At 39.9% G+C, this 26663-nt stretch overlaps 1 protein-coding gene across 2 annotated transcripts in view; it reads left to right on the top strand.

Annotated features, from left to right (window-relative positions):
- Positions 1–15845, top strand: part of fbxw4 (F-box and WD repeat domain containing 4) — a 59859-nt gene extending 44014 nt beyond the window's left edge. The window contains exons 7-9 of one of the 2 annotated variants that reach the window (XM_073481841.1): positions 5881–6021; positions 15298–15439; positions 15605–15845. In XM_073481841.1, the coding sequence (XP_073337942.1) occupies positions 5881–6021; positions 15298–15439; positions 15605–15739 (418 nt within the window). In that variant the 3' untranslated portion in view covers positions 15740–15845. Of the gene's footprint in view, positions 1–5880; positions 6022–8274; positions 8446–15297; positions 15440–15604 lie in introns of those variants that run through there. The other variant, XM_073481842.1, reaches the window with a different exon arrangement.
- Positions 15846–26663: the final 10818 nt, after the last annotated feature.

Here is a 26663-nt window from a genome sequence, read left to right as displayed (position 1 = left end):
GCGACCTATTAGGTCGCACTCTAGAGCCCTGGATTCAGACACCCTGGTCATTAATGTGCACCAGTCTTGCCACCAGAGGTTGAACCAGCTGCATGGATTTGCTCCCATTCTGCCACAGGAGCATTAGTGAGGTCCAGCAGTGATGCTGGTGATGAGGTGTGGCTTACAGTCACAGTTCTAGTTCATCCACAAGGTGTTGGATGAGGTTGAGGTCAGGTCTCTATGCAGGCCGGTCAAGTTGTTCCACAGCAAACTGGAAAGCATTTCTTAATAGAGCTGGCTTTGTGCACAGGGACAAACCCAAGTTGGAAGAGAGCTGCTGTCTAAATATCATTGTACATTGGAGCATGAAGATTTCTCGTCATTTGAACAAGGAGCCATAACAACATACAGTAGTACACAATCAGATATCTAAAGGGGTGTCTACATATTTTTGGCCAAATAGTGTAGGGCTTTCTGTGCGCCAGAAAAGCCTGAAAACGGAAAAAGATTGTGAGGTGATGCAAAGTCAGAAATACATGCTAATGTATGATTACAGTGAAACAAATATGATTAGTATAAAAAAGCATTTTACAAAACATTTTCTCAAACTTCAAGTTGTTCTAAAATATTAGTTTATGGTTATAAATTTGTTCTACACATTTCTCAATAGATTTCTTGATATGCTCATTTCTCAGTTGTGCGGAATGACACAGAGTGACACAGACACTACAGACTGTATACCTTCTCCTTCTACTGTATGACACACTACCATCAGCCCCCAGCACAACCCACCAACCTTGCGCATTAGCATAACTGCATATCTCTTTGATTCAAAATCAACCTGAGTCAACATTATGAACAAGATACTTACACCTGTGGCAACAACAACAACCACCAGTGAAACAGCTGCCACAAAAAACACACTGCAAGCACTTTCTGTCTGTGTGGGAAAACAGTGACAGTATGAAAAATATTCACAGGCTGCAGGGCAGACAGAAGTCTTTCCTGTGTTTGTCATAATCCATTTTAATCAAATCATTTATTTTTGACATGCTGTTAAGGAGTTGGCTCACCATTCAAGTAGTGGGAAGTTGAATTTAAATATGGTTGATGCTGAACGATAAATAGTCAAATCAATCTAAAAGTGTTATATTAACATTGTGATTTGAGTGCAATTTTCAAATCCAACGAGATGCAATCAACTTTATTTTCTTAACAACTGTGATAAATAAATGGAAAGTTTAGACAACAACCATCAACTTCAGAAATAATTATGGTTGTATTAAGGGAAATCTGTATGCCAGGAGAAGCGAGTGACATCACAATGTCCATGGCCCGAAGCTAGAAATTTTTTCTGCATATGCACCAGGCGAGCAGTTCTGATTGGACTGAATAAGCAACATCTTTGCATTCGATATATAGTTCTCTTTATAAATTTATGAAAATTACCTCAATTGTCCTATAGCTTCCGCATTGTGTTGCCCATAGAGGATGTACACAAGAGACTTTCACCTGCTGAGTGGCTAACTTTTGGTTAAGCTCTCAGCTAACTCTAATGTGAATTCAATTATGTAATCCCTGTTCTAGACTTTCTATGTGTTATCTGCCTGAATGGATCAAATTTGTCATTTCGCATGGTTTGTGATGCTCAAAAATATTTATCTACCGTTTTATGACAAACCCTTTCACAATGTAAGCTTATGTGGAAAAGTTTTTTTGGTCAGTGTGCACCACTAATTCAAATTGGCCTGGATTGAACATTTTTTTTCAATAATTGAATTTATATCACAATCACAATATCGTTCAGAAAAAATGCAATTACATATTTTTCTCGAATGTTCAGTGCTATTTGATGCTTTTCATGACTGTTCTGCTCTTGTAACATCATTTTCTTCTGGTTGGCGCCAATATGCTAACTGCAGGTTGTAAAGCTTGTATGGTAACACGTAGAAGGGACAGGGCTCCCATTGAAACCCAGGCTCCCATTGAGCTCTTGTGGCTTTGATTTTAATTTCATTGAACACTTTCTCTTTTTCCCTCTATTGCAATGATTTCTCTATTTTTTTTTTCATCTCGGCTGTACAAAGAGATCTTATGATCAGCCATATAGAGTGGGATCCAGCACAAGTGGCACCATTGGAGCAGCACCCAAAGTTTTCACAGTGTCTTCGCTCATGGCTAAACACAGAGGGGGAAAAAAGCATCAAAGAGAAGGGACCTAACCATCACTCCCAAAATTTCCCTCTGTTCCTTTAGGAAGGGAGCCCTCTTTTTTTTTTTTTTTTTACAATCAAATGGCCAGGCTAGGATTCCTGACATTCCTGAAACTGAAAAGAGTGTGGTGATATGTCTGCATTGAGGTGGACACTGTTATACGAATTGCAATGGTATTGTCTTGGCAGTGCTCACATGTATGTGACATTTTGAAGGTGGTATTGTTGATGGGTCCCAGCAGTCAGCGCCCCTCCTCTCCACTGTCTCTCACCTTCCTCCTGTTTCAGCAAGCTCAGAGGTGCAGGATAAATTGGGTGGATGTGCAGCAGGTTGCATGGCTCCCCTCTGTTTGTTTTAGGTTTAGTAAAAACCTCAGCAGGGCTTCTTTTCTCTACCTGTCTGATGGCTTTTGACAAGACAGCCTGTTCCCAGCGCGTCCTCAGGCTCCTGTTTAAGGCTCAGACTTTACAAGAGCCTCCAACCACCCCTGTCACACAAACACACACACATACTGCTTTTTCCAACAATGTCATTAATTAATGATTCCTTTCACAACTTTTGTGTGTGTGTGTGTGTGTGTGTGCGTGTGTGTGTGTGTGTGTGTGTGTGTGTGTGTGTGTGTGTGTGTGTGTGTGTGTGTGTGTGTGTGTGTGTGTGTGTGTGTGTGTGTGGTCCCGTTAAGCCAACCTGACTCCTGCAGTGAGACCAGACAGGACTTAGACCTTGTATGTCACACAGCCAGTAGCCACTCATAACAATCCCAAAGTCTGTGCCCCCTAGGACCTACCCATCTCACAAAGCTGCTGCTGCACTGCAGTTCAGACTGCTTTGTTCTCAATCAACAAGATTATTTCTTTAAAAAAACATTTGAATTGTTGTCATTTGAATAGCAATTTTGGAATCAGACTTAAAGGATCATTCTCATTAGGGTTGGGCTGATGGTTACAACCTCTGTTCTCTTTCGTGTCACTTTGGCCACTTGGGGTTTTTGACATGATTACATTGTCCATCCAGAGTCAATAAGTTGCATATTTTCTGAGACTGGCGCTGGCCTACAAGCATAGGCATCGATTTGCGTATGGACAGTTGGGACATGTCCCAAACAATGTAAAGGCAATATTGAATTGTCTCTCAATCAGATCATTCAGAATATTTCTCTCAAAAGAGTCATTTTAAGGCTCAATCCCATTTTCAATATAAACCACTACCCCTCATTCTCGAGTGCTCCCTCAGAACAGAGTTACGATGGGTAGTGGTAGAAATATCCCCCTCTGAAATGAGACAACCCTCTAAGACCCTCATACATCATCAGTTGTCGTAGATTGCGATTACGTGCGCAGATAGGACCAGATATTTCCCATATGTAGTCTTTAGTTGTGGTGATTTCCCTTGCATTACTGTGACAATCCTGATATTAACACAATGTAATTTTGTCATTTATCTGATGAAGATAGAATTAATTAAAATACGCCAAAATGTGGAATTGTCATGCTCAAATCGGCAATAACAATGTACCGTTAGCTAGCTGGCTAGTTCGCTGCTGAGATATCAAAGTAGTACAGATTGAAATATTAGACATATTGATATTAGTGCAGTGTTTTTAAGGGCTAATGAGTCACCATTAATTGTATGCATTTTTCAAGATACATAACAAAAATTTATTTTTTACTTATAACGCCTGCATGTTCCACTTGCAGTGTAGCATTACTACATTTCCACTGATTTTAGGGTTGATGACTTATCTGACACAAGATTATTATGACTCAGCCAGTCAGCTATGTTTTAGAGCCATGTGACACTTTCCAGTCAGGCATGCTTGAGGCTAGACTCGGGTATTCAACATTATGGAACCAGACAAGCCATAGAAATGATGGTCAGATCAGAGCATTGTGCCACTGCTCACTAACAGATACAGTCATTTTGACAGATTACATGCTTATGCCTACATCCTGTAATCACACGCTGCCCATAAAAGCCAGTGACCTACCAATTTGAGTATCCCTGCTGTTTTGCACTGTGCACCAGCTCATCGTGTGGTGCTATAACTGAGTTTAAGATCCATGTACAGATGTCAGGTTCATTTTATGGAAACCTAGCTTTTATTTTTCCTCTCACATTTGTTTTATTGTTATTTCAGAGCAGCATAAGATTATACTACTATACTATCTCATTTAAAGCAGGCAGGGATATGAATTGATGATCTCTTTTTAGTTAGAGTGGTGGTACTGAGATGGAGACATTATTTAGTTATGAATGAACAGGCTCATACCCCTTCAGCTTGAATGAGCTTCTTTTTGTGTGGCATGTGCTAAGCTACTTGGTTTTAGTGGTGAGGGGGAAACGAGGGGTCACTACCCCACACAGACACAAACTCAGCCTCATCAGAGACTCCCCATTGGCTCAGACTTAGTCATGAGACTCTGGCAATGAGAAAGCTCTCACCCAATAAGGCAACCTGTGGGGAAAGCCCTGGTCCAATAAGAAGGCCCCCTGGGGTAAGGCTGGGGGATTACCAAACTGAGCCTACAGACTGAGCTCCAGGGCGAGGGAGGGGGGCACGAGTCGAAGCACAGGGCTGCTTGGTCGCCAAGGCCAGCGGCCTCCCTTAAATGGTTGCTACGGGGCAGGTATCAAACATTCAAGAGTTGCACACAGTCACGGTTATGGAGGGTATTAAATGGCAACAAAGAGACAGTTATTCTGCAATAATCCGCCCTGCTGACTGCAAGTTATTCTCCAATAATCAAGAGGCGAGGAGCAAGCGGGACAGCACTGTGATCACAAGAGCATGGTGCTGCATGGAGTTTGACATGCACACACACTGACACACACACACACACACACACACACACACACACAGGTCACACCACATCAACCAAGCCACACAAACTTGATTCATCACTTGTACATACACACAATTTATGTATGTCCCCAGTCGCGCATACAGAGCCATGTTCACTAATCAAAGCTCACTGACAGACAACACTCCAAGTCCTAATAACCACGTTTTCTTTGAAGTTGGAAAATGTGTCTTGAAATGCAGTAATAAAGACATTAAAAACTGTCATGGCGCCAAAAGGAATAACAGAAAATTAGAAAGAAAGAAAAACAGAAAATTATTTTATTTCAAAATTATGCTTATCTCAAATGTGTCAAGGCTTTAGTGCAGGCTTTCACCCATTTATGGTGGGATAACAGTATATACTATAAATTTACATCATTGTGATGAAGTTTCTTGATTTGTTGATTATTTAATTCACTGGAATAGACAAAAGTAGACATTGCCCTTTTGGCCTTTTTTCCCAGTGATTTTCCAGAATATATATATGTACATATGTATATATATATATATATATATATATATATATACATATATATATATATATATATATATATATATATATACATATATATATATATATATATACATATATATATACATATACATATATATATATATATACATATATATATATATATATATATATATATATATACATATATATATATATATATATATATATATATATATATACATACATATATATATATATATATATATATATATATTTATATATATATATATATATATATATATATATACATATATATATGTGTGTGTGTGTGTGTGTGTACTGTATATCCTTTCATTTCATCCTCTTCTATCCCTCTGTCCTCAACCAGGTCGGAGTGTGTGTGCAGTCTGGGCTCACAGTTTCGTCGTGGGGCTGGTGTGTTGGACATGGTCTTTGAGTCTCCGTTCCAGCTCTTCACCTGCGGCTATGATACATACATCCGACTGTGGGACCTCCGACTTAGCCCACGGTATGTCACCATCTCTCTTTTGTCAGGCTCAACTCAAACAGTCAGTACTCTTGACACCAAAAAATCACATTACATCCTGTAAAATATGGTGCAGTAAACCTTTTTTTTTAACCAATGGTCCTCATGTATTCTTCACAGCAGTGTATGTCAGTGAATGTGGGATCTGTTAAATAGGGACACCTATAGTGCATCTACTGTATAGCGCTTTAGATCTTTATCACAATATACCATTTAGAACACCCTCCTCTGTCTAGAAATCAACAGGATTGTGACATGAGCAGAGGTGAGCAATGCAATGCATTGTGGTATTTTAGAACAAGGAAGCTACGTTGAGCCTGTTAATTACCTTAAGTAGCGCTTCCTTGTTCAGCTTCTCTTATCTTATTGTTATCTCTTATAAGGAATCTTGCACTTGATCTTTGTCCAATTCCAATAATGTATTTTTTCTCTGTTGATTTGTTTTTGTTGCCACAGTTGGTTCATAGTTGTTGTAAGCAAAATAAAGGTAACCCAAATTAGGTGTATCATAAATTATGGAAACCAATGCTCAGAACGCAATGCACCATTACACCAGTGTTTGTCCTTTCTCTATATCTTCTGGGAGTTTACATTCCTTAATTACAAACTAAGACATGATGTTTTTTATTTATTTATGGTTGATTCCAATATTTTAGATTCAGTATGTTAGATTTAACTACTTTAAGCCAACAAAATGAATGAACTAAATAGAAAAAGATGTGGGATTTTTTTGAAAGAAAAAGGGCAAAGCTGTCTGGGGCGCAGCAGCTTGGGTGTCCCATGGAGGCCAGTAATAATCATGTTCATCTTAATATCAGCAATGATATTCAGATTTTATTTTGAACCAAAATACGCACTGACTTATTAAAACAACAAAAATAAAGCATTTTATTTATTGTTGCTTTAGTAAAATGTAGCCTGTTTTATCATTTAAAAAACTCAGAAAATGGAATTCTTTTGGAAGTTCTTTTTTTTTGTGTGTGTGCACCAAAGGCAACTGGCCTCATGACCTGAGAAATTCAGTGATATTAACTAACTACAAGCTAATGGAGTGAATTTCTGTGCTATGTCAGGTTAAAGAGGCTAATTTTACAGCTAGCTTCCAGCTTCCAACAGCTTACTATCCAAGAAATAGCTAGTGTCAGTGAAGAAGCCACCACCATCTGTGTGAAGGAGGATGATGTGGTAAGGAGAGCACAGGCACACATTGATTTGTAAAGCACATTTGGGGAGGATCCATTCACTGGACCTTTTCAGGGGCCCAGATATTTCTATAGGATTTTTCTGAACAACACTGTAAGCGGGTTTAAATGTTTTTTAAAAAAAATATTTTCTTGTTCTCACAATGACTGTGAGATGTTGTTTGGGATTGCAATTTAAGTTAAAGCACACAAAGCAGCTGAGGTATAACAGGCTGGCCACACTGGATGCTTGCATAGTGCATGGTGGCTGCGTTGCTGAGCTGCCGATGCTCACACGCATGTGCGGTTCACATAAGCAGTTTTGCTTTGCTCTTGTCTGCCCTATCTGTTTACAGGGAGTTTGCCTTTGATAATTATCTGTCATGGTCCTATCATTTTAGTTTTATTGTACATGTGTTTCATATGTGTTTTCTGGGTTTTGTGGTGTCTTTTGCCCTTTTTCCAGTGTTCTGTTTTCCCTCCTGTTTTCTCGTGCTCCTCACCAGCCTGATTTTCCCTCCACACTTGTCTTGTATCTGTTTGATTAGCCCAGCACTGTTACCTGAGTTCTCACCCAGTCTGCTTTACTGTACCTGCACTGCATCTTCCTCATTAGTCCTTCCCTCCTTCCAGTGTTTTTCCAGCCTTTTCCAGCCTATCAGCCCCTTCTTTCTAGGGTTTTTCTGTTCCTTTCCCTCACCTGTGACTCTACCTGCACCTCATCCCCTTGTTAGTTTGTTTTGTATTTAAGTCCAGTCTTTTGTTCAAGTCATTGTCGAGTCATTTGCTGTGTTTCCGAGATCCTGCTGTTCCCATTCCTGTGAGTTAGCTTCTGGTATCCTGCTCCTGTGCAGTTTCTGTTATCCTGCTTATCCGTTTACCTGATGTTCCTCTGTGTTTGCCTGTTCTTGGTATTGCTATGATCCGATTAAACCTCATCGAATGCATTCCTTCCACCCGTCTCATGCATTTGGGTCCACCTACCCTGCTCCAGCTTGACAGAATAACTTGACCAGCCATGGACCAAGCAGAGACTTACCTCTCTGTTTTCCAGCCTCTCATCCATCCTTAAGACCCTGATAGTGAGTCCATCGCCAAGTCTTTTCGATCCATCAATGAGGAGGATCCAGCCCTGGCCACAAGGATGATGGCAGCTTGCTGGGAGTCTGTGGAGTTTGTGCTTTCCTGCTACCAGTCCAAGTCTCAGTCCCTGGCACCCAGCACTCAGCCCAAGCCTCAGTCCCAGGTTTCCAGCTACCAGCCCAAGCTTCAGCTTTCGGCCAAGCCTGCTAGAAACCAGTCTGCACTCCCAGTCTATCTGGCTGGGTTTTGTCAGCCTCCACTTAGCTCCTGCCTCTGCTAGCCTACAGCCTGCTAGCCTCCCTTCAGTTCCAGCTCTAGTGTCTGCTAGCCACCAGCCTGCTAGCCTCTCCCCAGCTCCTCTGTCAGCTAGCCACTTGCTGGCTAGACTGGACTGACATTGGAACTGGAGTGGCATGAGCCGGGAACCCGGTGCCGGAACTGACAGGACTGTTCTAGCTAGTAGCTAGTAGCTAGTAGCTTGTAGTAGCTAGTAGCTTGGACTGTTTCAGAGCTCACTTTGGATTCCCAGAAGTCTCCATCCGCTGACATCATGCCTCTCAGCTGCTTATCTTCACCGCTTCCCAGCTGCTCATCTTCACCGCTGCCCAGCACACCCGAGACAAGCAAGATGTAACACCACACTGGGGTGCAGCTCACGCATCCAGTGTGGCCAGCCCGCAAGCAGGTTTAAAGGGTTGAGGTGTTATTTGAAGTGTAATCACTGAATGCTACTGGGCTTAAGTAGGGAGTTGAATTATTAGTTTGTATGTAAACCATGCAAGTAGTTGAACTAATAAAGTAAGCACTGAAGTCATTTGAATTGTCATATATAACTAAGAGATGAAAGTGTCTTAAATGTATTCTGTATCATAGACAACTGGACGTGTTTTAGTTCCTTGAAGACGTTTCACCTCTCATCCAAGAGGCTTCTTCAGTTCTAACTAACTGGAGGGGAGTTGCAGGCTTTTAAACTCTGTTTGGGAGTGTCCTTCAGAGTCGTTAAGGACACAGTTAGCTCTCACTCTTCTATCAAACCCTCTGTAAAAGAATCCATCTATGTCAAACTGAAACGGCCGTCTTTGAACAGAGGAGGTGGCCTAAGACATTACTTATCACTCACCTATGATGCAGGTTACTGAGTTCTCTCCCCAGACAGCTTAACAACCATTCACACCTGGGCTCACCTAGCCCTACCAGCCCACATGAAGGCCAGTTGGGTCAACGACCCACAAGTCGCTCTAACGAGCTCACACATGTCCTTAACAACTTTTTAAGGACACTCCCACACAGAGTTAAAAAGCCTGCAAACTCTCCCCCAGTTAGTTAGAACTGAAGAAGCCTCTTGGATGAGAGTCCAGTTGTCTACGATACAGCACTTAGAATTACTATGACCTGGATGACTGAGAACCTTCATCAGCATGTCTAAAATTTAATTACAACAGATAAAGCATTACAAAGTGAAAGCAGTATATCTAAAATTATGTCTACAGCATGGCCTCAGACCACTATACAGTTAACCTTAACTCCAAACACTTGATCTTATCATTGTGATATAGAAATAACATTCAGACCACTGTGTGAAAATCATTCCAGGTCTACTGTTTTATTTTGAGCAGTGTGAGCACATGTAGCTATCCCTCAGCCCACTGTGGTTTCCATATTAATGCAGCTTCAGTATAAGCCAGCAGGGTCCCTAACATGGTTGGAAAGAGCATTTTTTGGGGGGTTAGAGGGGTTTCACACTGTATTTCTGGAGGATCAGTCAAGTACGACAAATCAGATCTGATTGTCAGATTGCTCTGGGGACTTTGAAAGGGGCTGGGTTGGGGTGAAGGTTGGCAGAGGGGGGTCCCTCTTTAGATATCAATAATTCATACGGTCAAATCTCACCAGCCTCAAAAGGCTCCAAGGGTCATCCAGAGTGTTCAGGTTGTCTGGAAGTTAGGTCTCAGCACCAAAGAGAAATGCACTGTGATAAACAAAAAAACAAATGCAGATTGTTTATGGTCCCATGGTGCTTATCAAATCAACCATCGGTTTGATTGTGAATTCTATGTTATCATCTCTTCCATAGGAAGGATGGTCAGATAAAATTATCGATCATCATATGTCATTTTATATTGTGATATCAATATATTTTACAGTTGTGTAAAATATAGTTGTGACAGAGTAGATTTTTTGAAAATTCAATTGAGAAACTGTTATGTAGATAAACTAATCAGACATGAATGTCTGTCTTTGGAAAATAATGCAAATTGAATATCTGACAGTTTATATTCAGTCATATTAAAGGAAACCAACAATATTAATTGCAATAAATATTTCATAAAAAAAAAAGTCCTGCTCAAAGATTTGCAACATTGGTCTGATCTAATTGGATATATTAAAGGGACAGTTATCATAGTATGAACAGTATTTCTGTCCATACTAAAAAAGTTTTTGTTTTTTTATCTGACAATTAAAGGTACAGTGTGTTATGTGTAGTGGAATTTAGCAGAACAGACTTGGCATAATAAGAGTCGTGTTATCATTACCTTAGAATGAGCCATTTATATCTACATAGGGAGTGAGTCTCCGTCCACAGAGGTCACCATTTTGCTCCGCCATGTTTCTACAGTAGCCCAGAACGGTATTCTGCTCAATGAAGGAGAGAAATACCTGAGATGATTTTTACATCATACAACATTGCTTTGATAATATCTTCTAATACTGTGAATATACCACTAAGTACATGTTAGTTTCCATCTAGTAATAAAATCAATGACAGTTCTCTTACACTGTCATTACACTCCATATCCTCATTGTCCTAATCATAATGCATGCCAAGTTCAATTTTAACAAAACATAAATAAATAAAAAGTGTTCACCTATCAAACTTCCATTTTCCAGTGGCTTTCTGGAAATTTCTGTGCAATTACATTCATAAGGCCCTTTGCATTGACCATTTATGGTTGGATGTCGATGTGGAGAGTGCAAGATAAGGGGCTGATGCATGTGCGTACATTTCCAAGTTGATTTGGGATTTATAAAAGGAAATTACCCATTGTTGGGCATACGCCAGGGTTTTTTTTTTTTGCTGTACATTCATTTGTACGTACGCAAACGTTTAGTGTGGATTCTCCGCAAAGTTTTATAAATGAGACCACAGGTGTTGCTCAACCCCTGCTCTGTGCCTCTAGTGAAAAGGCAGCCTGCAACCATAAAGCCAATGAGGAGATGGTCAGATGAAGCCTATGAGACATTTCAGGGATGTTTTGAGGTAACTGACTGGCATGCACTCTGTGAGCCCTATTGAGAGGACATTGATGAGCTCAAAGATTGTTCATAGATTGTAAAACTGATTACATGTTGACTAAATGTTGACTGCATTGTCCCAGCTAAAACTGTACACTGTTACTTAAATAACAAGCCATGGGTAACAAAAGACATTAAGAGTTTAAGAGTTTTTTTTAGAGCTGGTAATAGGGAGAAGCTGAGGACTATACAGAGGTAGCTGAAAGTGAAGATCAGGGAGGCAAAGGATAAGTACAGGAGGAAGCTGGTCCGGAAACTCCTGCACAATAACACGAGAGGTCTGGAGCAGCATGAGGAACATCACTGGTTTTGGATCGAATGGCAACAGAGGAGTTGCAGGTGTGGACAGGGCCAACAAACGTAATCTGTTTTTTAATAGATTTGACACTGCAGCCCCTGACTCATCGGTTGCCTACTCCCAGTCAGCATCTACTCTACTGCCCACCTCTCCCCCTTCTTGCAACTCCCCACCCTCCCGAGAGAACCCCACTAACATAAAAATCCAAGAAGAACAGCAGCCGGCCATTCAGGAAGGACTTCAACAGCCGAAGAGTGCTGTGTGTTTATTGGGTAAACTATAGGTCACAATCCGCCACTGAGCACCAAAAGACAAGCTGAAAAATGTGATGCTTCCCAGCGGACCAATCATAGTCATTGCGGTCCGTGTCACTGTGATGAGCAGTTACATTTCTGGGGAGGCTATGTCGTATGCTACAGCATAGGGCATCACCTACACAAAGGTTAAGCCGTAGGTACGGCGTCGATTCAATGCAGAAGCCTAAATCAAGCTTCATGGCCCACTACCACATTTTTTGTTCTAAAAGAAGCAACTGTAATGTACACAATTTCCCCCTCAGGAATCTATAAAGTATTTCTGATCCTGATTCTGATACTCTTCTGACTATAAACTATACTAGTTTCCACTTCTGTAGTGCATTACTGTGGGACATGGTTTATTGTTTTAAACATCAGTTTGATTGTTTTGTGATTATTTCATACAGTGAGAGCCTGTCCTCGTCTGAAAAATGACCATATAGGTCAAAAATTAAAGCAGTTTTTTAAACAACCCATATTGACGTCTCTTGTTAGAAGGCGACCTCCGGCAGCCATACTAATTGTTACAGCTGCAAACTAGGAAGTGAGGAGCAGTAGTATAAAGGGTGAAAAGGTCATACAGGATAACATTAGTTACAGAGGTAACGTAGGTACATCTGTAATGGAAGTTACAGAAGTAATGTAGTGATTTTAACCCCAACCATGATCTTTTTCCTAAACCTAACCAAGTAGTTGTCCTGCCTAAACCTAACCAAACTGCGACTGTACAATGACAGTCCTAATCGTTTTGGGAGACGTTTAAGTATAAAGATGTGTTGATCAGGAAATATCCTTATGGATATCATGAAAATAATTTCACCTATCATCCAAACATACTTCTTAGATTACTATGTATATATAATGTTTTAATAATATACATATAAAATTTGAAAAAAAAAGCAATGCTATCAGTAAAATGTTTCTTTGTTTTCTTTTTTTGTTTACTGTGTGTTCTGTCTCTTTTTTGGCAAACATTGCATGACAGCTACAACAGCTGTAACTGTGCATATAAATTAAATTCAAAATTCAAGGAAAATGTGAATGTGTGTGTGTGTGTGTGTGTGTGTGTGTGCAAAATTGGTGTTTGTGTTTGTCACTTTCAGGGTGCAATGACAATGGATGACCTCCCCAATAAAGGTTTGCAAGAATTAGAGTGTGCATGCGTGCATATGTGTGTGTGTTTGTGTTTGTGTTTGTGTGTGTGAGAGAAAGAGAGAAAGAAAGACCTGCAGACATCTCTGCTGCCCCATTGTCTGCCCCTGGTGTCTCTCCATCACTTATTGATGAGGCTGCACTAATGGAGGATCAATGTCTATTGGCAGAAAATACTTATCCCCGAAATACTTCCCCTCTCCTAACCACTGAAACTCCGCTGTTCACACAGTCTGCTGCCTTCATGCACGCTCACATGTGCGCGCGCGCACACACACACACACGCACACACACACATTTACCTCCTTGGTAATTACAGTTTAGGTGTTCCTGTAAACAAGAGATGGAGTTTCAACATACACACAGAGATGTAATCTCACCTGTACTGTTGCAGTTCAGGTTGTTATTTTTCAGTACTTTCTATTAGTTTTACTCTTTCACTAATCTTTGATTTCAACACATCTTCATACCTAAAAACTGAATAGGTCGATCGACTCCGTCTCCCAAAACAACATTTATCACCGTTCCCAAACCAACATGGCTGTTACAGCATACCAGCGACACATACCTTACTTGTAGGTTGGTAATGTTTGGCAACAAAACTATTTGGTTAGGTTTAACGTCATTCAGTATAACATCATGGTTTTGTTTCGAATCACTATGTTACTTAAGCCAAGTAACCTACGTTACATTATGTAGGTGACATCACTTCACTCTTTGTTAGGTAAAATAACTCACCGTTGACTTTTGGTCTCACTACAAAAGCCCTGTCCTCCTTCCGCCATCCCCAACACATCACTATATGGAGCTGTCGCTCCTTATACTACTTCTTATTTCCTCCTCTCTACCTGTAATAACTACTACAGTGGCTAGAGGTAGTCGCCAAAATGAGCTGCTTGAGTTTTCAACCTATATTGTGGCTTTTCTGATGAGGACAGGCTCAATATTTTTGTTTTTTACATTTTGGGAAATTTTACTATTTTACCCCAAAACACTCAGATTCAGATTTTGAGGCCTTTCTCATGGGTTGGAATCATGTCACTTTCATGATTTAAAATATCAAATATTATGACTTTATTTGAGTTTTATCTTAATTTGTCCAATGCATTTTGGTCCCTTGCAATTGGGAAACTATCATTAAAGGTCTAAAGAGATGTCTTGGTGGCATAGGGTTAAAGCACAAACTTCATCGCGACCTTCATGGTTTGAATCCAGCCTGGTACCTTTGTTGAATTTCATTCCCTTCTCTCTCTATCAATCTTTTATGTCTATATCTACCGTGTCTGTTAAAAAATAAAAAGGCAAACAAATACAATTCTATCTCTATTCATCTATTATGCTGTGATGCAAAATATTACATAATAAAAATAAAGCTGACAGTCAACACTTTAAAATAAAAGTCACTGTTTCAATTAAAATCCAGTGTGCAAGAGCACAGAGCTAATAAAACAAAAACAAATTCTCAGTTATAATAATTAAAATCTGTATGGTAAAGAAATGAAAACGTATACTTTAAATGGTTCCATTTATATATCACTATCACAAGGTTACACACACCAGTGGCAGAGAGCTGCTGGCCTGACCATCGGGAACATTTTGAAGTTCAGTGTCTTGCCCAAGGACACTTCAGCATGTATACAGGAGGAGTTGGGGATCAAAACACCAATTCTGTGATCAGTGGACAACCTGCTGTACCTACTGAGCCACAGCTGCTGTCAGACAAGCCCTTAAAAATATATTTCTCTACTTTCGAGAAGAGCTGCTTCATGTACATTAAATGATAGACAAACATACCTTCAGTCTGCATATGAAGGATTGATGCTGCTGGATAAGAAGTTGAAAGGAAAAACATAAAAACCCCGGAAAGAGAACTTTATTTCCAGGACATCTACAAATAAGAAGCATCTCCTGTTTATGTCAACTCGTGTGTAAACCCTCCCATTTGTTTCCACAGGAAGTGTGCGATGGAATGGGAAGAGCCTCACGACAGCGCTCTGTACTGCATCCAGACTGACGGAAATCACATGATAGCCAGCGGTTCTTCATACTATGGTGTCGTACGACTCTGGGACAAACGGCAGACCAAATGCCTGCAGGTGTGTACAGTCTATCCTCAAGATGAAATTGACAGTGGTAAATACAGTGTGATTAAGTTACGTTTACCCAAATCCTGTTAAAATGATTTTCATGAGCTGATCAAAATGTGAGACAATAAATGTAATGTTGTTGTAATGTGATTTCATGTTGTGTTTGTTGTGCAGTTCTTCCAGCTGAGCTCACACCCAGTGAGCAGCCCAGTGTACTGCCTGAGGTTCAGCAGCTCTCACCTCTACGCAGCCCTGGCCACTGCCCTGCACTCACTGGACTTTAGCCAGAGCCCCATCTACATCAGATGATAAAAAAACACACACACACACACACACACACACTGTTCATAAATATCTGATCTGCTCAATAAAGCTGTCTATTTTCACAATAAATATTTTCACATTTTCAAAAGAATTGCTTATTCTGTGTCAGCAACCAATTCAGTGCACTGCTTTTGGTTTCAGAAGAACTGAGCATTTCTACATGTTAATGACATTCCAGTAATATAGTACCCCATAGAGTTGGGTGACAGATAAGTTTGTACACCCCTGGTGTTTTGCAGAACACTGCAGCGAACAGCGACTTGAGCGTAAATGTTCATACTCATAGCTCTCCCGTGCTATGGTGTCTGGCACAAGGCCAGCTGTGGCTATGGGCAGGGGTCAGCCAAGGCTCAGCCCATCCAAACATGTCTTTCCCACCTGATCAAAAGTTTAAAAAAAAAAATGTTTTCAGCCAATGGACAGATAGCACAGAAAATGCCAGTAATTACTGCAATTACCACAGTACAAGTTAAAGATCTGCTTTATGCTCACTCAGACTGCAGAAAAGAAAGGTTTTTTATATTTTTAGAAAGAAGTGAGGAAGACGCAACAAAGAATTGCAGGACTCGTGTTGAAAGAACAGAAAACAGAAAATTATGAGAATAAAAATCCCATGTGACCCATGAAAAGGCTTTCCTTATAAAAAGGTGTTTACTCCATAAGGTTAATATTGACCAGAATCATTTTGAATAGCCTTTTAGAATTTCCAACCCTTTGTGATCTTAACAAGTTAAACAGCAATTCATTTGTTAGCATTTCAAAATTTAAGCTCCTGTATGGAACATCTGCATTAGAATCTGGGATGAAGATAACAGTGGACAGAGAGAAACTGTAACACTGAAAGCAAGCCTGAAAGAACTCATTTGTTGGACATGGGAAGCATGCTGGAGCCTGTCTGTAGAGGGCTAATCTGTTAGCTGGAGGCACTGGGACCACAAATGCTCAACACATAAAAATCATGTGCACACACTGTCTGTTGAGCCAGTGAGTAAGCCCCAGTGAGGAAAACACAGGCCTTTCCTCTCTGAGTTGCTGCCTGGACCCAGCTGAAGCCTTTGAGGGGATTAGGGCACATTAGCCTCATGACAAACCCATCTTATCACTGTGGAAACGGTGTTTGAGTTTACATACATTTGACCCCTGCACTGGAGATCACACAGCAGATGGGTTTGGAGTGTTTGACCACCCATATCCACGGTGTACAATGTGAGGATCCATCTGATGGACAGAGATCAATTCTACATAATCACGCCTCTGGATTATCAAACCACACATACACCTGGTGTTTCACACACAGGGATGGAACAGCTGGAGTTCATGTCCTAGTACGGCATGGAGTGTGTGTGTGTGTGTGTGTGTGTGTGTGTGTGTGTGTGTGTGTGTGTGTGTGTGTGTGTGTGTGGGTGGGTGGTATGTCAGTTAAGAGGTCGACTAGTAGCTCACCTGAAGCTTATACTCTGTATCAAGGTTTAGTCCTTACTGTAATGTCCATTTGCTGCATGTTATTTCCTATTAACATTTTTTTACCATCTTGCTCCACTGTCTGATAAAGTAGAAATGACAAAAAAATCTTAAATTAAAAAAGAGTCAGTAGAAAAGGACTCAAGAATAAAACTTGTGAGCAGCAGTTGCTGTGATAGCAGCTGTTTTGTTTTGTTAATATAACAAATTAATCATTAATAACTTTATTTACGTATATAGCACTAGCAACAAAAAAGCATTTTTTTTTTAAAAAAAACAAAGACATACAGCACAAGTACTAGTTCGGCCACACCTTCCGGAGGAATGAACACATTGGATTCTGCTCTGATCTAGAGACATTTACCAATCAGGAGCTCAGAGATAACTTCTAACTTTTTGGATTGAAAATTGGATTTATCTTCACTCCCGTATGTCAACCTGACTACATTAGCAATCCGTAGAGGTGACCTTGATTGTCAGGTGATTATGTACTGTAATGTTGACTACTGACTGGAGGGGAAATGTACTTTACTTCATGAATGTAATGTTACATACAGGAAAGGGGGAAAAGAAGAGAGTCTCTGGTGAGTGCTGAGTTCAATGAGAGGTTGACCTGAATTCTCACTGACAGACTCAAATGGCAACCAAATGAAACACCCCATTACCTTGAGTAAACTTCTCTGGGTGTGAACATTTTTGGAAACATTTGGGATAATGTACACATCTCAACAAAATGTATAACAAAGGTGTAGTCTTTTTCAGACGTTCTTACATATAATATCTTTAAGATGATATGGTGAACCCAAAGCTTGTTTACACATTCACCAGTTTCAGAGAAACATTATCATTCATTTAGATTAGTCTTTAGTGTAATATTCAATCTCTTTTCTCTCTGTTTTTGGTCTCTAACAATTCCTAAGGGGAAATATCCCACTCTTCTGCTGCTAAGATGCTCCACTATGTTCACCAGCTAGTCTTTAACTGTGTTTGTCTGCTGTTTGTTGCTGAACAGGTAGTGTACAGTGGATTTTTAGAGCTTTTTCTCTGAAAACAGCTGCCTGCTGCAGCTGAAAATGACGCCATGAGAGGACTGAGAGTGAACAAAAACAGTTAAGATGTTGCTAAACAATAAGCTGAATCTCACCAACCTGTCTGTTCATCTGACCCACTGGAGAACTGTGCAGCAACGTTGCTGTGTTACCAAATCTCAGAAATTACTTTGGTGAGTAAAATGTAATAATTAACAAAAATGATGAGACTAGAATTATCCTGTAATTAATGCATTCACTTTGAAGATGTGTATGGTCATTGCTTAAGCAGGAGACATATACAGTAAAACTACAGTATAACAAGGCTGTGTGTTAGTTTGCACTTGTGTGTTACTCTACCAGCCACACGTGTCCCAGGATGTCCACTGTGAGTCTGGGTAGTGACCTTCCCTGCTGGCCATTAATGGCATATATTAGATCATATGCCATCCATTAGCTAATATACCAAGCCACTTAAGAGCAGTAGCCAGAGTGCGTACAGACATTGCACACCCATGCAGGAGATGTGACCCCTAGGGACTCCTGACAGTTGAATTAATCATAGAGGCCGGGAATGGGGGCAGTCTTCACAACAACACACAACACACTAGGTTTTATGGGTGTAAGATTTTGTTAAATACAAGTGCTTTAGCCAAGTCTAGTAATTTGAAGAAAAATATCTTATGTGAAAAACAATGACTCCAGTCCAATCTACTGTCCACTGACTAATAAAGCATACAGGGATAGCATTAGAGGTCAGGATCGTACTGCAATCGCTGAATGATTTGTACAATTTTGATACAGTAAAGAATGTCAAAAATACAGCTTGTACTGGTGGCTGAGTGATTAAGACGCAATGTGTATCTGTCCCTGGTTCAAATCTGGCCAGAGAAATGACTGGAGAGAACCTTATACAGTCAAATAAAGGCAAGAATTGACCAAAAGTCAGTGATTGGTGGGATGTCCCTATAACAATTTACATATAAAGAAGGAATAAACTATAACAGGTGTAAAGTTAGAACAAAACATTGTATTTCTGATGCTAGATTTAAGTCAGTAAAATGCATTTAAAATCAAAGATTGCACAGGACTATTTTCTCAATAACTGACTGCAAAAGTATAACCGGACCTTCTGGGTTCTGTTCCAGAAGAAAACCTAATTTAAAATCCGATTTAAAGGGGTATTTCGGTATTTTTAAACTCGGGCCCTATATTTACATGTTTTGGTGTGTAAATGATTCATATTTACAAAAAGTTTTGCAATCTGTCCTGTAGATCACTTTAGCTGGCAGTTGTGACATGACTGCAATGGCTACAACATAATCCTTTGGGTTATGTCCACTTAAAGTGCTTGGATGAATTGTGTGATGCAGGGCTATCGGGTTTGATATTGGATTAGGTTTGATTCAGTTGGGCCATGTCGGAAATATGTGCTGTACTGAGTGCCATTCTAGTTTGGTTTTGATTTCCAAGACCAAATTATATCCTATGAATAGCTCTCTATATGAAACCAAAGGAATCACTTTTTTAATAAAGTATGTTCAAGTTAACTGTAGTTTCAGGTGGATGACAGTGATTGGCTGGTGAATGATGTTTGGGTCCAGTATCAGCCTGTGTATAAATGGGCCTGGTAGTGAACAATGTATTTTCTTGTCTCTACATGTCTCTCCTTCTCTGTAGTGTCACTCAAGGTTTGGGAGCTTAGACCACTGCAGGAGAAAAAAGCCTCCTGCTTTGGCCTCTCATCCCTAATACCCATGTCTTGGGTGACATCATCCATTGCAGAGGGTGCTACATCATAAGGCACAAAGCTGCTGTTGAGTGTTGGTGCTGTGAAAAATGGCACTGTTTATCCAAACACTTCAGGTTTTAGTTTCAATGTCTTCTCCAGGCACTGTGTTGATTATTTTTAATTTTACCTGAACATCATTGAGCACACTACTGAACAGTTGACATCCTTCATTTTAGCTGTGAGCCGGCCATAAGCCCAAAATATGAAATGCTCTATAAGCAAATATTAGACCATGTCTTTTTAAAAAAAGGCAAACAAGTCCACCAAATTACACCACAAAATATGTTATTTGTCCATGCCCTCCAGAACGACACCTTTATAAGCAAGATGACGTCATCTTGTCCATAACTGTTGCACATCACTGTTGAAAATGTTTATGTCGTGATAACACTATGGGTACAGTTTGGTTAAGCTGAGGCACAAACACTGGTTGATTAAGTTTTAAGGAATGATAATAGTTTGGGTCAGTGTAGGCACTATGCTAAAATTAGGAGATCAACCCATTGTGCCACTATGGTTACAATAATAAACACCACAATCCCACTAGAAAACACTGGACCACGTTTACACAAACAAATCTTCGGCACTTAACGATAACTAGTCTTCTTATTTATTGCAAGTGACTAAACAGATGTTATAAGCCATCAGTGCTGCTATTCTTTCATGATCACAAGGACAATAAAATCATGTGGGTGTCTAACCAGACAAATGGATGGATGAAGGCTCTATACAGAACATACACCAACAGGACTGAAAGCAGTCATCAAGGAGGCAAAGTAGAGAAATAAGCAGAAACTGGGAAGAGACCTCAACATTATTAGCATCAAAGATATGTGGCAAGCAATCCAAAACACCAGACACTTCAAAAGCGTGAGGCCACGTTGACAGAAGCTTAATATATTTTATGTTTGCTTTGATTCTCCAGAAGATCTACCGCTGTCAGTATCCACAGCGGATATGAGAAGAATTCTCCAGACAATTAATGTGAGTAAAGCTGATGGGCTTGATAACATCCCTGGCTGTGTACGAGGAATTTTATTACTATATTATTACTGACATTTTCAACATATTGCTGTCACAGGAGAGTGTTCCCACCTGCTTCAAGACATTAAACCTTGTTCCTTACATACAAAGTCTGCAGTGACAAGTCTAAAAACCCTGTGGCGCTCACGTCTATTCTGATGAAGTGCTCTGGTTTTGGTGGTAGTAATGTGTTGGAACTATTTCTTAATTAATGATAGCCCTCCGCCTTGCAATCATGTGCAGTGGCTCCAGCTGCATTGTGGGTTGTAGGACACAGAAAGACTTTTAGTTTTGGTCACTGTAGGCACGATGGTACAAATTCTTGCAACCTCACTGTGACTACAAGACACTGGGAAGCTGCATGTAGCCTGAAAATCAATGTTTTCACACCTACATGTCAATCAGTGAGCTCTAAAAGTGATGGTAGGTGTATATTTGAACATTGGACAGAGCCGGACTAGCTGTTTCCAGTCTTAATACTGAGGTAGGCTAACTACATACTGTAAAACATTTTTAAAAAAAATAAAAACCTGAAAAAGTGAAGATCTTAACAAGATTTTGACTCAGTAATGAATAGAAGACATTTTCTTTATGTTTTTCTGACCAGCAAAAGAAAATATTTAAGGCATTCAGGTGGGTCCCTGTCGGGGACCCTTGCCAGTCCTTTAACCCTACTTTGGTCACCACTTGCTTAACCCTTACCTCTGGAGGTGAGCCTTCAATAGGGATTTCCACAGCATCAGCTCAGAGGACTGCTACAGCTAGCCTAAACAAACAGAGTAACCACTGTAGGCACCTGTCACACATGGAAATCCACCATCCTGTGAGTCAGTCCTTTTCACACAATGGCTAACCTGTAATTTACCCCCAGCACTTAACAAGACCATCACCGTAACTTGAGGAGATGTGAAGAATCGACCGCTGTTTTCTTTGGCCAAGTTCAATGGAGCTGAATGGAGCGGACAGCTTCTCTTGTCACTGGATGTGAGGGTTGTTTCGTTATGCTCTAAGATCTGGCTCCTAGCTGCAGTAGTGGCAACAACAATAAGTAGGATATCAGAAGCACATCACTGCTTGAGGTTTGTGTGGTTTGAGGATAGGTTATTGTGCTCAAAGTGTTGGTGCTATGAGCAGTCTGCCTTTTTCCTGACCTGGGGAGCTTTGGCTGCAGAGAGCTCTCTCACTGTGAGAGTCCTGCTGAAGATATATTTGTACCAATGGAGCCATCTGGTGTTAATAAGGTGAAGTCCACATCATAATCATAGCAGTAAAGGCTTAGCTATTGAAAGGGTAAAACATGACTACACTCAAAAATGATCTTGATATTATGCTACTTTGTATGCTTTTTTAAAATTTGTGCATGGGTTGTATGATTTTGATACAAACCATTTTCTCCATTTCCAGCTTTTTTCTTTGTTGTATTATATTATTTACTGCCACAACAACCCTATTTACCATTTGGATGATTGAATCACCATCTGGTATAATTTATTATCATGAGAAAACCCCTACAAGAAAGCACATATTGAATTCACATTTTCAACTTTGAAATATGAATATGTGCTTCTGTAAATACATTTTATATTTAAAATAAATTAACACTATGTGTGGGCATACATACAAGTTTATCTAACTCACCACTGTCCAAAAAGATGCTTACCTTCACTTACCCTACCTTGCAGAGGAGGTTATGTTTTCAAGTTCATTTTTGTGTTTTACGTGTCAGTTTATTTGTTGGTTGGTTGGTTTGTCAGTAGGATTTCACAAAAACTACTTTCCACTAAACTTGAATGGAGGATGGGTCTCCGCCTAGAACTGAACCCATTAACCTTAGTGCGCATCCAGATTAAGGGAGGGATCCAGGATTGTTTATATGAATGAGTATAATTTCATGCAGATCGAAATAAAAATCAGGTTTAGATATGTTTTATTTGATATTGGATTAGGCTTACTCTAATTAAAGTGGACTGTTGGACCTTGGTGTAGGTATGCGCTCAACTGACGGCCAAGTATTATATATGACATTTTTGTCTGCCTTTTGAAAGCACATGTTCAAATGTGAAATAGATGTTTTTCCAGAATCGATTCACAAATGTTGAAAATCAATATAGAATTTGTTAATTAATAGTATCATGTTGACAAAATGAAAAAGGCAGAACTGCAAGGGTAGTGCAGCACCTGGACAATTTACAGCACGCGTTAGAATTACCTTGAAGTTCATCTCCAAAAAGACAGCAGTTGCAAGAATTTCTCTTAGTTAATGAAAGACTAATTACCTTTGCAAGATGAACATGAAGGAGGCCATATATTTGTGAATACTTCAATTCGCAATCACCCAGGGACTAACGTTAAAGGTACACTATGTAGTTTTGGGGGATAAATTTTAATCAGAAGAGAAACATCTTCTTTGACTGATTTTCAATGCCTAAACAAACTAAATAAACAAACTCTCTGTGTTGTCATGACTGAATAAACAAACTGACCTTAAAGTGTAACTCTCACCATAATGCAACCGAGGCTTTTTTTGTGAATGTACCCGAGTCAAACCTTCATGTAAAAACATAATTATGACGAAAAAGCCACTTTTAAGATTTACTGTAGTTTCGTTTTCGGGTCAAAATCATTTTCAATTGCGTGCTAGGGGCAACATTACGGTAGCATCAAAATCACTATTTTTAAAACACTAAGAAGACTTGACGCAACATGAAACTTTGCTCGTAGTATCACCAGGGTCTCTACACATGAACACGAGCATTGAGAACATTGTTTGTGTACACAGAGTTTACTAAAAAGAAGGTTTTTGAACAACTCACGTTAGCAGTCGCTTGCTCTGCTCGTCACTGTCCTGCCAGTCGAGATGCGTCGATCCCCGAGTGCGGCGTAACATGGAGGAGAAAGCTCCATGTTACGCTGCACTCAGGGATCGAAATTGAAAATGATTTTGACCCGAAAACGAAACTACGGTGAATCTTAAAAGTGGCTTTTTCATTGTAATTATGCTTTTACACGAAGGTTTGACTCGGGCACATTCACAAAAAAAGCCTAGGTTGCATTTTGGCGAGAGTTACACTTTAAAGGACAACACAATTTCATACTGTTTTACTTTGTTTATATTTGCCGGACCCTGCCACCGTCTAGCTTCAAACTGTGTTCTGGGGAACTAGCTTGTTTATTCAGTTATGGGATAAATACATATTTCTGAGTTTGTATTATTACCCCATCAATATTGTAAATAATAAGTTTGAATTTCTTCTCCAATACCACATAGTGTCCCTTTAATGGAGCAGAGCAGCGATCAAAAAACATCACACACGACACAACTTAGAACAACTTAGTCAAACTTCGTGGTGGAGAAAATAACACAATGTTCAGTCAGTTTTACCTCAAAAACTCTGTGCCTGCTCAGCGTCTTGGATGTGATGGAAAAGTGCAGCAGAAAGGCTGCTCTCATTGCTGGATTTTGTGCACATATAGGCATGAATGCTTTCAAAGTATCAATTAATTAATGCTGTTAACTTTGTAAAATGAAAAGGTTGCAGATTATGGGGAGGGTCTAAAGACAGAGGATGTCGTTCACTGTACAGATTATTGTAAAGCCCACTGAGGCAATGACTGTGATTTTGGGCTATATAAATACAATTGATTTGATTTTAATTCAGATAATTTATCTTAATTTCCTGTTGTGTTTCATATTTTATTTTAGCAGATTAAGGACTCCAATGAAGGGTTTAGCACGCAGTATACTGGAGCAAAGGAGGCAGAAAATAATGCCCCCTTTTCTTTTATTAAATCAAGAATCAATTTTGAATTGAGAATCGTTTTGAATCGAAAAACTATTTTAAATTGAATCGGACAACCCATATTCAGAATCGAATCAAGTCATGAGATTGCCAAATATTCACACCCCTACAGGCATGGCTGTGTGACACCATCTGTCCCATTAAGAATACACACTAATTTCTCCTAAATTAGAAACGAAAAACATGAGTTGAAATCAACTGCATCTGTGCCACCCCCTAGCCCATACTCCCAGACACAAATTTCCCAGCCTTCCTTTCCAAACCCTACCAGCTTTGACCGCTCACCTGTCAGTCATTCCTGGGTCCCTGGTGCTTAGGGGACCACAGGCCTGTCAGACCTCCAGCAGCCCCTCAAAGAAATATCCTTCCTCCTGTCACAACCCACCCGTCCCTCCCCTACCTCACCCCCATCCCTCTCGGGCCCGCCAAACAAAAAATAAAGTCACATTGATGAGAGAGTGGCCAGGGCTCCTGCTTTGCAGATCAGTCAGTGGATACCTGATTGTCACTCACGGGTTGGACCCTTAATCCTATTGTTTCACTGACAGGATTACTCTCTGTGTTCCCTCTCTCCCTGTGGCTGCGTGCGGGAGAAAAGCCAGATTAAGGGGATTAGCGTGTATCCTCCTGACTTGTCAAACTGGGATGTAAGAAACCATTGACTCTCTTGGGGAAGCTGAATGAGGAGAGGCAGAGTGGTGCCTAAAGAAGAGGTCATGAAAGGCAGTGAACAAGCCAAAATTCCTGAAAGGACAATGTGATTTGTTTCTTTTTGTTCCCTCAAACTGGGCTGAATGGTTCAAAGGGCTGGCCCTAAAGAGAGGAGTTGGAAGAAAAGAGGGAGAGAGGTAAACTTTACTTGACGTTTGGCAGGCTGATTTCATATCACTGAAAATAAGTTATCTCTCACTCTGATGTATTGAACTATTAAACAGGTCAGCTTGTGCAGGTTGAACATTGAAGAGGTGTAGTATAAGAACTTAAATGTTATTTGTAATGTGTTGTTTAAAAAGTATATAAGATTACAGTATAAAAAAGACTCATCTTGTAGAGGGGCCCTGAGTTATGGTCAAGTTTTTAAGCCTGTATTCTTTAGCTGTACTTCATATACCAAATGTTGAAGTCTAATCCTCCAAGTGCACTTTAATTTTCATTCTTGAATCACATACCCATGCATTCCTTAGTCCGTTTTCCAGATTTTTGTCTTGTCATGTCATTATAGGCTCATATGACTAAGCCTATAATTAAAAATTTTCATTCCTATCTCATAATATATCAGACTTTGATCCTTTGTCTGCCTGCTCATCCCTGTGTCCAAGGCCATTCGTTTATTTAAAAAGATCTAGGCTATTTATCTGGGCATTTTGTTGAAACTAACTAAAAAGTAGTGTTACAAGTAATAATCATCCTATCCAGAAAATGGCACATATGACACCACTGACAAAACACATGAGTAGGCTTCAGTACATGAGCCATGTTGTGAAGCATTTGAAAAGCATCAGTCTGTATACACACCTCACATTCCATGGACACTGTTGCTTCAGACAGGCAGACATACAGGGCAGCAAGTGTGTGATCAAGGCAAAAGAAACCAATCAAACCAAAAGACACCAATATTAAAAATAGCTAACAGAGGTTTGGGATTATTTTAAGACTGGTGAGTACATTCTTGTTGAAACTGAGGTTTCAATCTGTGGAACAAAAAACAAACAAATACATTAAAGATTTATTCACCCTTAAATAAATAATTTTAAAAAGTTTCTCAGTCATGCAGATTTATTTACCATGACATAGTTAAGAAGGAT

This window comes from Pagrus major, chromosome 15, assembly GCF_040436345.1.
Source record: "Pagrus major chromosome 15, Pma_NU_1.0".
In the NCBI taxonomy this organism is placed as follows: domain Eukaryota; kingdom Metazoa; phylum Chordata; class Actinopteri; order Spariformes; family Sparidae; genus Pagrus; species Pagrus major.
Note: the sequence above shows the minus strand (reverse complement) of the source record. Positions and strands in the feature narration are given on the sequence as shown.